Source organism: Haliaeetus albicilla, chromosome 1 (assembly GCF_947461875.1).
Source record: "Haliaeetus albicilla chromosome 1, bHalAlb1.1, whole genome shotgun sequence".
Lineage (NCBI taxonomy): Eukaryota > Metazoa > Chordata > Aves > Accipitriformes > Accipitridae > Haliaeetus > Haliaeetus albicilla.
The window spans coordinates 65,190,061-65,207,672 of NC_091483.1; the positions used below are offsets into that span (position 1 = coordinate 65,190,061).

The following is a 17,612-nucleotide window of genomic DNA, read 5'->3' on the forward strand; positions in this document are numbered from 1 at the left end:
ATTAATTTAAATCCACTTTGCTGTGGATGCTCAGAATCCTGAGGGGTAGCATTAACCTATTCTCTAGCTGCAAAATGAAGTTGAGCTGTCCTTTCCTCTGTGATTTCTGAATGACAGAAATAAAAATACAGCAGCCAGAGGGCAGGTGTATAAAGTTTATAACAAAGCACTAATATATGAAGTAAACCCTTAACCCTCTGGCATAACACTTAGTGTCTCTTTGGGTCACAGCATTTTCAAGGAAGAATTTTATAGCAGGTGGTGCTGCCTCATGAGACATTCGCAATGCAGAATTAAAGGACTTGGCCTGTTCTGCCCTGTCAACTCTCTGATTGGCCAACTGTCTGGAAGAAGCACTCTGTCGTTTTATGGATTGGTATTTTACTTTATTTTATGTATGTTTATAATGCTGCTTTTACTGGCTGAATTTGGATTTCTGAAGCATTCTTTTTGTAAGACTTCATACGTATTTTTTTTTTGCTCAAAATTAGTAGTAAATAGTTTTCCTTTTACTGGCAGACTGTTTGACCTTGCAAGTTATAATTGCTTGCAGTTATAATTGCATCTTACGCCTCACCCCATCCTGGGCTGGAGGAGAGTTGGTCATAGTGCATGAGTCACAGCTCAGATCCAGTTCTCAGCCTGGTGCCGAGCATTATGCAGAAGTTCTGCTCTACTGCAGGCATTGGAGGCATTGGTAAAATGTGATTCCCCTTCCTGTTTCCAGTTTTTTGTGAGCAAGACTGAGTCCTCAAAATGTTATCACGTTTGTTTCTTACTGCCTTTCTCAGTAGCGAGAGATTCTAGAAGTTAAATTAATCTAATTGAATTAAATCACGTTACCATACCTTTTGTTCATGAGCCTTTTAGTATTTAAAAAAACCAGTCCCATAGCTATGAAGCCATTCCAGGATTTGCTAGTTGCCTTTTTGACTTACTTGTTTTGATAAAGAAATTAATAGGAATTATATCTCCTAGGATCCATTCAGCCTTACTAACTGTGCAGTGGTTTGTACTTTCCCTGTGGGGATAGGGCAATGTAGTTTGCCAAAACCAGTTACTTTTGGGGGCACAGCTTCCCCTGAACAAGTGAGCTGCTTATCAGAACAAGTTGTACTAGCTTCAGTGACTTGCACTGAACGGGAGCTGAAATAAGTGGGGAGGATGATTTTGGTAGTCTGTCTTGCATCAGCAGGATTTTAATTGGCACATTGCAGCTATGGTGACTGGCGTCCCATAAATACCAAAGATAGATTTTAATGTACAATCTTCTACTTCAGAAGATTGATTTTTTTCTAACTCTGCAATATAATGATGTACATTAATTCCTTGGTGCAGAGACACAGGGAAAGTCAGGCTGGTTATTGTGGTGGGTTTCTCTAGTCTCTGTGGAGCTCCTACAAATGAGGCCATGGGGAGGCAACACTTTTGACTAGTTGTACTCAGTATAAACAACTGTAAATGCTGAATGCCTTATAGACTGTTATTTTAATATGCCATGATTCTTGAAAGGTAGTTGCTTTTTGCTTTGGATATTGAATATAACTCTGTATTAATTCAAGTCAGACTGTTTTCAGCAGTCACAAAGCTCATGAGTTCATCAGCTGTTTAAGCATTTTGGCCAAGTCCTTTTGTTGTTGGCCCATTTTTTTGTTTTTAACATGAATTAACTGAGTAGATGAAAAAAATAATGCACAAGCAAATGTATTAGCAGCTGTTAATGCAAATTCTGCACTGATGTAGTGCAGTGGGATTTTAAGTGGAATCAGTAAAATGAAGCTGGACAAGCCACTTAGTGCCTTTTTATTCTTAACTAGGAAGAGTTCTCTGCTGCAGAGAATTTTAAGATTTACATATGAAAATGGCTTTCTGAGAATTCTCTAGTTTTAGTCTGGCCAGAATTAGTTCCTGAGACTGCTAAAAAAAACATTGACCATGTGTCTGTATTTACTTAGTCTTTCATAATTTGCATATTCTGGTGACTATTGTTGCAGGTCTAATTCAGCTCCTGTTGATGCTTTGAGTGTTTGACTGGAATTTTTCACTGAGAACAGGATTGAGCCCTCAGCTCAGAAAATTCCCTCTGGTTTAAATAATACTAGCTGTTTGGCCTGAAAGATGAAATCTATGACAGCTTTATTCTTTCTAATGCAGATGTACTCTGATGCTACAGCCTGTGTTCTCTTGCTTACCGAATCTGATTTTGTAATCGCAGCTCCTTCGAATGACAATAGCAAAGCAAAGACTTGGAGATGATGAAGTTGGGGCTCGCCACTTTGCAGCACATGAACGGGAGGACCTTGTTCAACAATTGGAGACGGCTCGAGAGCAAGTAATAACTAAATGGGCATATACTGTCATGTTTTACAGAGCTAGTGCAGTAGCAAGTGAATGATGGCTTCTGTTGTGTTTGGAGGGCTGGTAGCTGATTAACATTGCAAAGAGTGGTGAAGTTGTTGGGATTTTTACTGAAATAGTTGTTATTGAGCACTAATTTAAACATGCATATGTGGGTAGAGTGAGTTTCCTAATCTCAGGAATTCCTTCTCTAGATTACTGTTTCTCCTCTTTTTATAATGTGAAGCAACAACTTGTGACAATTGAATATTGTCAATGAAAGAGACTCCTCAGTGAAAGCTGTTAAAAGTATTCAACACTATATGAGGTGGCTGATGCATCTCCTAAAGATATCCTCTGAATCAAATTTTCTGTAGAAGTGTTGTTAGTCTTCTATTCCTTCTGCCCCTTAGCTATTTCTTCCCATCTTTTGAAAAATTCTTGCATCAGACCTCTTTTGCCTACCTCAAGTCTGTATTAATACTATGTACCATGCAGCATCCAATTCGTCTATATAGCTTTCTGGACAATTTTTGGGGTTTGTGTTCTCTGTTGTTCCCACACTCATTCATACCAATGTCAGTTCCCCCCTGAATGAGCTGTTCTGTGATCCAGGAGGAGGTGCATATTTCTTGAGTTTCAGTCTTCACTCAAGTGCAGGCTACTTTAGCTTACCAGAAAGACTGTTGACTGCACTTGGTCTTCTTCCAATGTGATTCTCTCTGGTGTCTCTGTTCCCAAGCTTGCACTCTCTCTGTTTATCACCTGGCCTCTTTTTACGTAGTCATTTGTTGTCCTTCCTGGCTTATCAGTGTTTTCTGAGGTGCCAGTGGAGACTCCTCAACTCATTGCAGACTTTTCTCATGCTCTCCGTTTCCTCTCCTTGGAAGTTTGAAGCTCTTTGTCCTTGAGTATCTTTCATACTGGACTCCTTCACCCTTTTGCTTAATAGCAAAGTTTACCCTGTCAACTCCATGCTGGCTTATTTTTTACTTTCCTCAGTTCTTCTTCCTATTCTGTGGAAGTTCATTGCTGAAAGTCCCGTAATTAATATAAATTCCCCCTTATAGGCTTTTTCTTCATCCTCCAAATTTGCCAGATTTTTATTCAGTTGAGTTCATTCCTGGAGTCCTAGAAATTATATGCTAAAACCATCTTAATATGTTTGTAGCAGAATTATAGTATGGATTAAGGTTTCTTTCACTGTTAGGTTTTAGTTGTTTTCCAGAAATTCTGTTAAATAGGTCTAACTGCTGAAGTTACTTAACTTCAAATCAATGAAATAATACCAAAACAGAGTAAAAGTACCAGGGGTTATGACCTTTGGAAAGACTTTTGACTTCCCAAAATCAAACCTGTTCAGACATGCAGTGCTTGTTGCTGTTTTCAGTTTGGGTGCTATGTAATCTTTTGTTTAAACTTCAAAATAGTCATACAGCTTTCCTTTCTTCTCAGATCGAGACTCTGAGATATGATCTTCAGGCTGCACTGGATGAGTTACAGGATGTGAAAGAGGAACGCTCTTTTTACCAAGATAAGTCTGACAGACTAAACCAAGAACTTAATCATGTCTTAGGAGGGCATGAAAACCGTATCATCGACGTAGATGCTTTATGTATGGAGAACAGGTGAGTGCATTGCAAACCTTACTGTTTCCCTAGAACAAGCAGTGTATTGCTTTAACAGGAGCATCAGGAAGTCAGTCACAACAAAACTTTAAAGAAAATATATCCAAGAATAAAAGTTAAGATATTTTGGTAATTTGTTTTGTTTGTACTGTAGCTAATCATCAAATAATATTGAGAAAGTTAGGCTGCAGGAAATTACCAGTGTTTTATTTGGTACAGAGATGTCAGTGGTATTTCCAAATAGAGCTAATGAGGAAAAGGAAGAGAAGTGCAGACCTTTTTATTCCCATCACTGTATGGCACCAGAAGCAAGAATATTAAAAATCAGTGTCTTCAGAAACTCATCATGAGCTGTAATGGGCTAATCTTGGATTGGAAACAGGGACTTCGAGTACCCTGAGTTAACAGTTTCGGACATAATTCTCACCACAGGGAGAGGTTGTCAACATGGAGTGATTTGCCAACAAAAGTTGCTGGTGAAATCACCCATGCAGATATTCTTGCCACTTCCATGGGAAAAGAATGTGGTTTATGGTCTCTGCTAAGGACAACAGAGAGGAGTCACTGACAGAGCCATAGCAGGTACCTCCCTTAATGTCAACAATTACCTTAAAGTGAAATAGATCTTGTAAGACACTTTCCATTTACGAGACTTATGCTTCAGGTAGGAAAGTGTAATACCAAAGGCATTACTTCCTCCCAGCAACTCCAGGGTTTTTTTCTGTTTTGCGTGGCCTACAGAGTTCTGTATCAATTTAAGCCCCCTGCTCCCCGACAGCGATATGATTTTTTTTCTCTAAAATAGTTAAATTGTCACAAACCTTAATACAGCTGCAGTTGCACTACATGAAAGAGGATATTTTATAAACCCTTTATACATGAAAAAGATATTTTCCTATGTGGAAATAGCCATCTAATCCAAGTGCATAAACTCTATTAGGAAGAACTGTACTGTTTCAGTTAACTGTATACCATTTTTCAACTATACTGTTGAATTTTCTACTTTGTGATTGCTTTGTAATAAGAAGTGCCATGTAAGTGATGGATATTGCAATGCAAAAGTTCTGCATAGTTGAGTCTTGTGTTGACATGTATACAAATCTTCATGTGTCCATCTCACAACCCTTCAAGTACAGAGGATACGAGTAAATGGTTCCTGACTATTTCCTCTAGACATAAATATATCCTTTTAGCTTCCCTCCCCAAAAACCTGAGAACCGATACAAAATGGTTGTGCAGCATGCTTGGCAAATCTAACAGAAGGGCAGCCTCCTTTTCTGATGCAATTTGTTTCCCTACTTAAAGTTTTATGGGGTCAAGAGCAGTAAGATTTTGTTATTTTATCCCTCACAGAACTGCAGAGGGAAAAAAACTCTCAGTAGTTCAAAGAGAGGACATGCCAAATAGTAAAGAGAAGTGCTTGAGGCAGTACTTGAAGGTAACACGAAGTAAAGGATTACATTTCTTTTTCAGGTATCTTCAAGAGAGATTAAAACAACTTCAAGAGGAAGTCAACCTTCTTAAGTCTAATATTACTAAATATAAGGTAAGCACCTCTCAGTGTATCATCTAAACTGTGCTTCGTTGTTCATGGAGGTTATTGTTCATTCTCATGTTCATATGCATTTAAAGAACAAAATTGTGTCCTCAAAGAAAAGCCCACCATTAACATTCAAGAAGTATTAGTATGTGTACTTAACTACAGGCTCAGTCTTCTTTGTAGGCTTCTTAGCTGATTTAGTACAAAGGGATAACCATTAAAAGTATTTTGAAAAATGAATTTGAGTACCTGTTTTTAAGTTCTGTGGGGAACTCCTGCTTGGGGGGGGGTGATCAGCTTTCCAGGCTGCTTGTAGGTAAAGAATAGCGGGTCACGCAGTGTGTGGTGAACGACTGCAGCTGTGTTGCTGTCACAAGCGGGTCTTGTCTCCCTGTTCCCTAATGGCCACACTATTTCTTCATGTCTCTTAATGATTGCTAAGTCTTCATTGTTCTTCTGTTCCTGGGTTGAGATATATGCTGTTTTGCATGAAACCTTCAGGACTGAATCCTGAGGGCAAAATACTCTTGCTCTTCCCTGAAGTCAAGCACTCTATTTATTTCTGCAAGTGATTTTGGGGTGTGGAAGGGGAGCGCTGCTTGTCAGGGCATGAGAAGGGTTGTCTTAGGACTGTCGGTAGGAATTTTTAACCATTTAGGTCACTACGAAGCAGTTGCAGCACTAATTGCTTTTTGTCCATGGGCAAAGTTCCTCAAAGTAGCAGGTTCATTTGAGTTTCTGTTCACATTTACGACTTGGGGCTCTCAGAGAGTTTATTGGTGAGAACTGAGCATCTTGGTGGTCTGGTGGGTTTCACAGAACTGTAATTGTTTTGGAAGAGCTGGACTTCTGCAGCAGGATCATTCTGCTGCTAATTCCTGAAAGTCAGTATTTGCTACTAAAAGGGCTTCTAGAAACTCTGATAGAGAAGTTTGAGCTTTCCCTTTGAAGCCTATCCAAAGACATACTGAGAAAAGTCTGATTTTGTTCCCAATTGATATTCTCTACAGGATACTGGAGTATATTCACTGGCACTCAGCAAATGATTAAAAAATAGGCAAGTCTTAAAAATGTACTGGGGGGAGTGAGTGGGAGAGACTACAATAAAGTGATTGCAATGAGAATGAGTCTTTGTAACAGACTTTGCAAAGACTGTTTTGGCTGGAGAATAATACTCCAGGAGAGTCACACTCCCATAGGTTACTATGGGTGTAAGCTGCAGGCCCTGCAGTTGTTCAGAGACCAAAATCCAAAGTTCCAGATTCTTTACTCCTAATGAAAGGATTTGTTAGCTACTGTTTTTCTGAATAAGATATTTGTTGTTTCCTTAGAATGCACTAGAGAGGCGAAAAAATTCAAAGACTCATAGTAGATCCAGTAGCAGTGCTCTGACTGGAGTCCTGTCTGCAAAGCAAGGTATTACATAAATGCAGCGTGGTGTTGCATATCTCATTGAATTCCTTCCATCTTACCTCTTAATTTCAGTAACCCTTTCCTCACCAACCAAATCAAAATCTTTCTTCTCTTTCCTGTTTATTATTATGTGCTAATTTTTGTCCTTTTCTCAGTTGACTTGACAATATAAAATTTGCTTCTTGAGTACTGCTTCTCCTTTTGTTATTCTTCTGCCATTCATTCTCTCCCCTGTCAGTTTTATCTTTTTTTTTTTTTTTTTCACTCTCTAAACCCCTCAGCAACTTTGACCCTGACAAATCACTTCTTTATTCATCTCTTTGCTCTGCTAACAATGGCAATCACAATTCATATTCCAATGAAAAATAGACTGGGTGGTAGAGGAGGGGCCTTAAGTCAGGTTTTCTGCTACTGTTCTTGGAAGCTTTTACATTCAGATGTTTTGCAAGAAATCCTTTTGTCCCATGTTTCTTCATGGGCAGCGAAATGGAGTAATCTCTTTTTCCCCCTTCAAAGAAAATATCAAGATTAGGAAGGAAAGGGGAAGTAAAAATTCTTTGAGCAAAACAGTATACCTGGCACCCTACTGTTCAGGTGTATTCATACACACACATGAGATCAGTAGTATTTGTCATGGTAGGTTGAAACTCACTTTTCTGTTTTTGACTTCTCTTCTGTCCTCTTCTCCACTTACTTGCATACATACACATATATATATATAAAAAAAAAAAAAATATATATATATATATAAAGAAGCAGAGTCAGATTCTAGTTACAGAAGCTAATGATACTAGTGAACTTCCTGATGTGGTTGAGAGGTGCAGGCTCTAAGCTGCAGAGGAAAAGTTCGAGTGACTGTATTTTCACATCAATCTTAAATAACCTGAAGGATATAATAGTTCTAAAAAGTAATACAAAGACTTCCTTGTGGGCTTATGTTTTAATGTAAGTGGGAGAGAAATGACTGATTTTAACCAGTCTGTAGGCCTGTAGAAGAATGAGTTTGTTTCCTTCTGAACAAAAGTAATTTTCCAAAGGCAGAATTAAGTTAACATAAGATGTGTCTGCCTATACTTATTCTGGCAATTGCTGTAGAATAATGATGAGCGTAGAAAGCCACCATCTTCATGCCAGCTGGAGATTGTATTTGTGGTCTTTTGGCTTTGTTAATTGAAGAAAAAAAAAAAAGTATTCATTTAAGTAATGAGAATAGTTCTTTAATGCTAAGTAAATGTTTGTGTCACATCTCTGTGCATGAGAAGCCAAAACTCATTTGTGTTTTTAACATTATAGTCCAAGAGTTGTTGTCGGAGGATCATGGATGTAGCCTACCAGCCACACCACAGTCCATTTCAGATCTCAAATCACTGGCCACTGCATTGCTGGAAACTATCCATGAAAAAAACATGGTCATACAACACCAAAGGCAAACCAACAAGTAGGTAGCATGACTTATAAGTAAAACAGAACTTACCAAGCTATGGAAAGTTATGGTTTTGGGGGATTTTCAGGAAAATGGGAAGGAAGGTCCATTTTCACAAAAAATGCATTGTCATTGTTAACTGGTGGGTTTTTTAGTTTTTAAGATCAGGTATGTGTTTAGAGAAAAATTACATTTTCAAAGTAAAGTCTGGGGTTGACAGAGACCTGTCTGCCTCTGCTAGGCAAGGGTTGGTTTGCTGCTCAGGTTTGGGACAAACCATAATAACACAGAGGGAACTTCTAGCAAGTAGTTTGTAGGGAGAGCTAAAGAAAAGCTGCTGGGAGGAAGGACACCCTTGAACTGGAGGAGAAGATATGGGATAATTGGTCTTTAATGTAGGCATTTGCTAATGAACACTGGTGGGAGTAGTAAATGTTGCACCTAGGAAAGGATCTGAAAAGTTTTAGTGTAACATTTGTCACAGGCTAGCTGCCTATGTGTCATACAAATGATAGCTGTTGCTCCTATAGTTACTTTGCCAAGAGTTGTAGGAGATAAACACAGTTGGATTGCTACTATATGATTTTTTTAAAAAATCTGAACTGAACTTTCAAAGAGGATTTGTTTACTCTTAGCTGTTCTACTCATCAGTAGAATTCTTTGTGTCTTGTACAGCTCCTATCATTGCAGAATATAATAATTTTTGACACATTTTCTGACATTCTGATATTATTGTCCTTTTACAGTGTATGAAAATCACAGCTAGGAAGTGTTCCTTGATTCTGTGCTCTTTTTTTTTCTTTTTTTTTTCTTTTTTTTTTTTAACACTGAGTCACTACTAGTAATCAGAGGTTATTCAGGCTTCTCAAAAGCACATCAGGACCAGATGCCAGAAACAGGCAGACATCTTTCATGAAAGGAAGGAGTAGTACTGAAGTAAACTGTATTGCACTAGAATAGATGATTCATTTTGAAAATTGATAACTCTGATACTAGGCAGACTCCATTGCATAATTCTTAGTGATGTGGCAACAGAAGTGGAGGAGCAGTTTATAGCCACTCTTAATACTCTTGAGAAGGCAAATGCCTAATCAGCTAAAGGGAGACTAAAGCAGTGAAAATGCAGCCCAGATCTAAGTGACGGCAGCTCAGTTAATTCATGTCTATAAGTGTGTCCTGTAATGCAAGAGGAATTCCTGCACTGAGCAGTGCTAGTGAAGGGCTACACCTTGCTCCCTTCTTACCGCTAATGTAACATGAGAAGGAAAACATCCAGAGAACAATTTTTGTTATTCCAGGTATAACCAATCTTTGCCTTTTATATCGTGATACTGTATCATTACCTCATGTTCTAGTTTGCGTACTCTTGCCCATAACTATAGAAAACTTCTTAATTTTGTATCTCTCTCTGATCGCGTGCAGTCTGTTGCATCTCTCAAATGTACCATTGCAATGATGGCTTTACTTTCTGATACCACTGTCTCTGCTTTCAACTATTGAGTACAGGTTTTCTTGAGATAAGTCTTCACAAGAAGATATGATTCTTTTTATCTGCATGCCCAACTGCTCATAGGAGTAGAGATCGGATCTGTGCACAAACTAGTATTCTATGCCCAATAGAAGATCAGGTCTTGGAGGTGACAGTCCACATCTCTCCCAGGTCAGGAGTGTGCTCAGAGCTGTAGTGTTGTATTCAGTTCAGGATGCTTCAGGGGAAAAAAAAAAAAAAGAAAAATAAATCCTGGGCAAGTTGAGTGAAGAGCCTCAGCAACGCTCCTGTGTGGTATGCTCATTGTTTTTGTCACCTTTGGCGTTAGTGGGATTAAAGAAGCTTTTCAGGAGCTAGGAGGAATGGAAACTACTTCAAGTAGAAACAAGACACAAGAGTTAAAGTGAAAAAGGGAAAGGCAGGTAGGACATCACAGAGAAACATCCTTTATTTGAGGTGCATTAGCTGTTTTTTGGGGGCATTTATTTGCCAAGTAAAAAGTTACAAGTAAATACTGCTGACTTCTGGAAATGGGGAAGAAACTGCCCACCTGTCAGAGGAGGTTAGAGGTGAGAATGACATCAGTGCACAAGTAAAACAGACAGGTCCATAGACTGGTACTAGTAGAAGATGCATTCTTTTGATGAAGACATTTCTCCATTCAAAGTAAGAAAATGAGAAGGATGTGGGTCTAGAGAGAATTGTAATGGCAAAAGGTCATAAATCAGAAGGTAGTCTTCTCCTTCACCGCTCTGTCCTGTTTGCTTGGCTTTTCCTGCAGAAAGACCATGTTTGGAGGATACAGTTATTCTTTGAGGTGGTTGTTTGAAGAAAGTGAGATTTATTGGGTAAAGAACTTGAGATTTTGAGGTGGTTGTTTCATTCAGGGAAGAAGTTCTGCTTTTGATATTTGATAGATGATTGACTTATTAGTGATTCTATTACTAGTAAATGAGACTTTTCAGACCATATGAACTTATTTTCCTCCAAACAGTTAACCTATTTTAAAGTCAAAACCTCTTTTGTTGTTTGCAGATTAAGGTATGGGTATGAAAGTTTACAATAGCAGAATGGTAGATTTGCTTTCTGATTAACTGAAGCAATAACAAGACAGTGGATTTTTTTAATGTACATTAGAATGTGGGTCTGCTGTTGAAGTTGACTTTCTGCTGTTACACTGTTGTTGAAAACATCCGTTGCCACTTGCTCTTGGAACAGATACACTATTATTATTGCTGCTTTTCTAAATATGTGGCATGATCAAAGGAGCTGTGGGAGTATGTGCCTAGGAACAAGTAGGCTAAATCCAGTCTTTATTTTTTTAGTCTCACTTTTAAGAAAAAAATAACTTGTTTGAGAAGAAAACAGGTCATTTTCCCTAGGTGATTGGTGGCTATTACTGCTAAGTTTAAGTAATGTTGTATGTTTTTCTTCAGAAGTGCATTGGCTTTTAATTTGGAAAAGTAGTTGTAAATGAATTCTGTATGCAGTAATGTGTTTCAAAATTAAATAGTTACATAAATGCAAAAATAAACAGTCCTAACCCTGCCTAGAAAGTGGATAAAAATCTTTTTTTTCTTCTGCCAGAAATAAACCATTTATTAGATGTTCTTTTTAGGGCAATTTGTTCCTGAAATTGGCAGCACCCATGCAAGCCAGATTAGTGTAGAAGCTGCTCTGCTGCTTAGACATGTTGCACTAATTTTAACATTTCTAACTTGGGCAAGCTTGGTCATGACCAAAATTACAAAAAGAATTGTGTCAGTCTGTAACTGGGTAAATGTTTCCATGTGATATATAGAACTAGATATGTGACCGTGACAGACCCTATTTACAGACATTTGGGTGATTGTATCTGTATGAGGGTATATGTCTTCTGTAGCAAGATCTAAATTGAAAGTGAGGTGAATGGAGCTCAGGTGCAGTAAATCAGCACAGCTCCCTACAGATTATGGCCAGGTATGTTAGGAAGCACGGGAGATCCAGAAGGGAGCTTCAGAATTCAGGTAGGAGCATTGCTGCCGTTACATGAACAACAGATTTCTGTAAAACCTTATCCTGGAGGGAGGTTTAGGCTAACTCCCTTGTTGCATTAGACACATGACCAGAGGACAATGGAAATAGCTATCAGCACCTTTGTCCATGACGTGACCCTTCTGTTTCAGTCGAAGGATCTACTCCACTGTGGCTAGAGATAAAAAAAATAGATCAGAATTTGATGCTACCAACCCATGCAGCCTCTTTAAAAATACCTACTGTTCAAGGCCACCACAACTCAGTCTTCCCACAGCACATATGGATGTGGCAGATTATCTGGAGGTCACAAGGGAAAGGAAGGAATGGGATAAACCACGCTGTGTTCAGGATTGCTTACACATTTTATTTTTCAAAAGATGTTTCTATAAGAACTTGCAGCTTAATGTGGGGTTCATTCCTCCCATACCTGTCTTCAGATATTGATATTGTGGTTTGAAGCAAACTAGAATCATACACGTCACTGAATGTATTTTGCTGTCTTCCTGAATGAAAGGACCAGGGTTAAGTATTGTCCTCTCTTTTTGCCAACTGTTGTTCAGAGCTGCAGAATGATCCTTCTATGTGAGAACCTGCAACAAAGGTTAAAAAATAGCTCAGTGTCTCTTCTCAGGATCCAGTAGGAATTACCAGGATATATTTGTTCCAAAACCTTTAGAAATAGTGTGCTACAGCTGATAAATGAACTATAAATTTTAAGAGAAGCGAGAGAAAAGTGACTTTGCTATTGTTGTCTGAATAACAAGAGCAGTAGAAATAACTGAACTTGATGCAGAGGGTTGAGTTCCCTTCTGTGACACGGCTAGCTGGCGGGGAGGGCAGTATCTTTCCCCCCTTTTCTGCCCTGGAACTACTGGTGAACTACTTATGAAAATAATAAGGATTTTTTCTTCTCCTGGCAGAAGTGCTCTAAGCTTGTGACCTGTTTGTGGTGACAATCATTAGCCACATCACCGTTGTTTTGTCAGCTCCCTGGCTGAGCTAACATAACACAGAAGAAGTCTTGCATCATCTCTGCCTGTTCCCTGCCCCTCTAAGCCAGTGGAACTCCATGTCCTTCAGCTGACCCTTGGTGGGGCCTTAGACAGGGAAATGGGAGCGGGCTGCCTGGGCGCAAGGTAGAGCTCCCTGAAAGTTGCTCTTGTGCCTTTCTCCATCACCTGTTGCTTTGTACTGCACAGTGCAGTTGCTGGGCATTGAGCCGTACACCGGGATATGGAAACAGAGGTATTAAGGCTGAGTCTCTCCTACCAGATGGAAGCATTCCGAAAGTGAAATCTAGACTTGAACAATTTTGATTGTAATTGGAGAAGACAGTAATAGATCTGTCGTAACCTGAGTAACCTCTTTGATTACTGAGTTTCAATGGGGAAACAAACCTAACTGCTCCCAAATGTCTTCTCTCCTCTGCTTGTAAACGTGATGGACTGTTTACTTTTTAGCCGATACACACCCCCATACCTTTCAGTGCTTTCTTTGATACTTGTTATAATCTTTCTCTTTCTCTTTTTGTAATCTTTAAAATACTTACAGGCTTTTATTGTGTCATTGTAGAGCCCTCACAGTAGACATTTCAAAAATACTTAGTCCTTGTTAATCAATTTTTCTCGCCCCTTTGATATTTGCTGAGGTTGCTATTCTTCACGCCCTTCCCAGATTCTGCCATCTTGTCAGTAGTGACATTCCCAGTATGCTCAAATGTCTGCAGCACAAAACCCTCGCTGGAGAGCATGCAGTGCAGTATTACACAGCTCTGGTGAGCATGGGAAGGTACTGTTGCCTTGCTGTGTTGTGATATCCTGCTTTTCTCAGCATTCAGTTCAAATTTAACTGACTTACCCTGTTGCTGTAATTTGATGAATAAAACTTGCTGTCCATTTTCTCTGCTGTCATGTTTAGAATTGCTGCTTCGTCTAGGTTTCTCACTCTATTGAGTATTGTTTGGGATTTACTCAGACTTCTGATTCCAGGAGACTTGCTGTGCCTGTGAGAGAAACACTTTCAAAAATTCATTGGAAAAAAGGGCTTTCTTTACAAGATAGAAATCTCTCATTTGATCTGGGGAGAGAATTAAGACTAAAAGTTAAATCCTGCAGGAGGGCTAACTGCAAATAGTATTTGTGTAGGAATCAGATACAAAAGAAGAGATGACCCAAGAAATGCAGTGAAAGCTAAGAGTGGGTGATAAAGGCACTAAAGAGCTTGAAGCTTTTTAGTAAAGTAGAAAACAGAGTTCAGCACTAAAAGAAAAGATGTAGTGGAAAAGATATTCCTTGCCATTTTAAGCAATCTTAGTGATAAGAGAAACCTCTGTGAATAAAGGGCTAGCCCAAAATTGTGCCTTAGAACTTCAGAATCAATCTAGATGCTGCCTTGAGTTTTCCATATTTTGTTTGCATAGCTTTTACCTTCTGGTTTTAGCTGTAGAGAAAGTAAGAGTAACTGGGAAGAGACATTTGCGGGCAATGAAGCAGAAATATTGTGAGTTGGTGTTCTTTGTCTTTACTGAAGGGCCAAGGCTGAATGTCTAGTACATCCTAGACTTTTTTTTTAAAAACCATGGGATAGATTAGACAACTATATTTCATTTTCTTTTAACTCTGGGGGAGGTTGTCCAAAGCCATTAGTGAAAAGAGATGACTGTATACAGGTTTACTGCACTAGTCAAGTAACAATTTAAAAATTCAACTGTAGTCATGTAAGCAATTGGGCTTTGGTTACCTTAGTGTAACAAGGAATCTCATCTCAGCTGACTGTCCCTGGCTTTTGTTTTTGTTGTCTTTTTCTGAAGAATTCTAGGGAATCGAGTGGCAGAACTAGAAAAGAAATTAAGAACTTTGGAAATCGCTGGCTTGTGGAGTCTTCCAGGTTAGTAAAAATTCAAGAGAACAGCTTGCATTATTTAGTTTTCGAGGGTATATTTGCATTTACAAAAAGCTTGGCTATAATTTTTTTAATTACAGTTATTTTACAAATGTGCTGTTCAGCACATTTGCAAGATTAGAAACTTCTAATAAATGTTAAGTTGAAACCAAAAATCAGTAGACTCTTTAAACTCTAATTCAGATATGTATACTGAAAAAAAAAAAGTTTTAAATACTAGAAATAATCAAATTGTCTCCATAGTCTGCAGGCAAAAAAAAGGGAACTATTTTATTTAAACAGTTATATAAAATGATACACAGGATATTGACCATTATGTTTTTCAACAAATTTTATTTATTAATTTTGTACTTCTTGTAACTTCCATGAATTTTATTGCTGTATTTTTAATGTTTTTCTGTAGAATCATAAACTCTGAGAAATTAGAAATGTAAATGATCTTAAATTTTCTAGTCCGTCTCTCCAGAACAGGCTTATTCCCTGTAGCATCTTAAGTATTGTATTTGGGTTTGAATTACTCAAGTAATGGGAGATTAATCTGCTTCCTAATAGACCTCGCTGTTAGGAAAATGTGCAATATTTAATTTACATTTACTTTTTGCTTCTTTTCTTCTCATTACACCTAATTGTGTCTTCTTTAACCACTGTAAATTATGCTGCTCCATTGTTGGTGTTTGCATCATTAGGCTTTGTTGTTTATGGCTTCCTATCAGTGCTGCTGGGGGTGGGAGATAAGTGTGGTTTAGGCTTCTAGTTTTTTGTCTCTGTTTTTTCCACCTAACCTTTCCATCTAGAAGAAAACATTTGACAAAGCTGAAAAGACCTCGTGACAAACCTATGCTGTTCAACCATTTGGCCTGATGTGGTGTATTTCCACTTTAGCTTGGCCGTTGTAGGCATTCTCAATCACCTTTCTGGAACTGGCTCTTGTCTTGACACTTTCCAGAACTGAAGGTCGCACATTTGTTTCCATGGATTACTCTTCATTTAGTCACCTAACATTAGTGCATTTGTCCCTCCCCACATTTTCCAAAAGATGCAGGTGAAATATTTGTCTAAGACCCTGGTAATGCAGTTCTGTACATTAGTACAGATGTGTATCATACTCACCAGTTTAAGGTACTGTAGGGTTGTTTGGTTTGGCTTTTTTTTTTTTTCCCCCCCAAAAATAGTGTTCCATGAAATTCATACACTAATAAATGCAGTGTTTCTAATCTTTGCAAAATGTATTAAAAAAAATGGAACAATAGGAACTTCTTGCACCATTGTTGGTCTATGTAGGTAAGACATCAAATTAATGTTTATACAATAACAACTGTCTCTTTCCTTCCTTTCTTTTGCTGCCTGAAGGCCTGAGCTACAATGTCTCAGTGGGATTTGGGAGTAGGTTCTGCTTAACATATATTTTTAGTAACTGATTTTAGCAGTACGTTAAATATTGTCACTGCATGTAAACAAACACAAATGTTATCTGAACATTTTTATATTGGGCAGATTAAGATGCTCAGTCAAGTGAGTTAGATGACCACAAGAGAGAGGAAGGCTGCTCTACAAGACAATTCCTTTAAATTGAGGAAAATAGTAAGAAAGGATGATCTTAAATTGTAAAGGAATTTTACACTGGATTGCGAGTTCTGTTGAGCCCCAAGGTTTGTTGATTTGCTGCTTGCCTTTTAAATCAAGAGTGCCCTTTTTTTTCCAAGTGCACTCTAGTCCCAAGGTGGTCAGAAACAGCCTTGCAACACCTGGTGGGTCACCAATTTTCTTTTCAGAGCGTGGAAAGCTTCCGCTCCATAAAACAGCAGCATGTAACAAATAGTGTGGGAACTACCACAGTGGACTCTGCAGCTCAATGTTGGCTTGGGTGAGGGGCAGAATATGGAGAGTATCTCATCTAGTCAGTCTTAAATCCAGAGAGAACAAATTATTATTTGGTTGAGTTGAACTTTTTGTCATTGGAAAAAATACGCAGATGAAAGCTGATGTTCAGTCTAGCACTGAAAGAAACGCACATTATAAATTGCAGGTTTTTAATCTGAAGTTAACGTTCCTACTTAGGCATCATTGTCCATATAACATTTATAACATCCACTGCCACCATGGTATTAATATCTTCCAAATGGTGTTAATAAATGATGTTAATAAACTTTACCCTATTGAAGAAAGAGCTTGACCACTTCTGATTTTTTGTTAGGTGACTTATTTGTCATCTGCTTTTCAAGCAATGCATGAATGAACTATGGGGAAGCTAAATCAAAAGGAAGTGTGTATTTAATTTTTGAAATGGTGAAACTGGTAGTATAGTTCATTTTCTGTAGAACTTCTGCTCACCACAAATTTTAGCTTCCCCTGTTTGGAAAATGGGCTTTAATTAGACGAATCTCTTGCAACGTTCATTGCTGAAAAGAAGGCAAGCATGGGCATAGATTTGGCTCTGATTTTTTTTTTTTTATGACCCTACTTGCCTTGAGAAGAAAGCAGAGAATGTGATGTTCGCAGAAGCATTTCTTTGCTTTGTCTTAGGTACATTGTGGTTCAAATATGCATGCATAATATGATAAATGTATTCAGTAATAGTACATAGTAAACACCACCTTATTCCTCTCACAGTTTTTTGTCACTAGACATTCAGATAAGTAATTCTGTATTTTTTTAAAAACCTATCATTTCCTGAAAATTCCAGATTTCCACTGAAAAAGAGCCTAAGAAAAGAGCTGACTATGACTCAGCCTTTTTCTGTCTGGGATGATAAGAAAGTTTTGGTGCTGCCTCTTGCTCTGCAGTAATCAGCGTGGAGCAGAGGCAAGGTAGAATTAATGGTCTCAGCAGCTGCTGTGGGTATAGCCAGTTACAGTGGTGTAGGGT

The 17,612-nt window shown here is 38.4% G+C and overlaps 1 protein-coding gene across 6 annotated transcripts in view; it reads left to right on the forward strand.

Annotated features, from left to right (window-relative positions):
- The window catches only part of CCDC149 (coiled-coil domain containing 149), a 55,127-nt gene that overhangs the window by 25,992 nt on the left and 11,523 nt on the right, over nt 1–17,612 (forward strand). For 4 of the 6 annotated variants that reach the window (XM_069792563.1, XM_069792554.1, XM_069792520.1 and 1 more), the window contains exons 5-11: nt 2,216–2,332; nt 3,793–3,965; nt 5,439–5,511; nt 6,837–6,921; nt 8,212–8,356; nt 14,656–14,732; nt 16,098–16,130. In XM_069792563.1, coding sequence (XP_069648664.1) covers nt 2,216–2,332; nt 3,793–3,965; nt 5,439–5,511; nt 6,837–6,921; nt 8,212–8,356; nt 14,656–14,732; nt 16,098–16,130 — 703 coding nt within the window. The remainder of the gene's footprint in view (nt 1–2,215; nt 2,333–3,792; nt 3,966–5,438; nt 5,512–6,836; nt 6,922–8,211; nt 8,357–14,655; nt 14,733–16,097; nt 16,131–17,612) is intronic. The other 2 variants (XM_069792535.1, XM_069792545.1) reach the window with 1 other exon arrangement.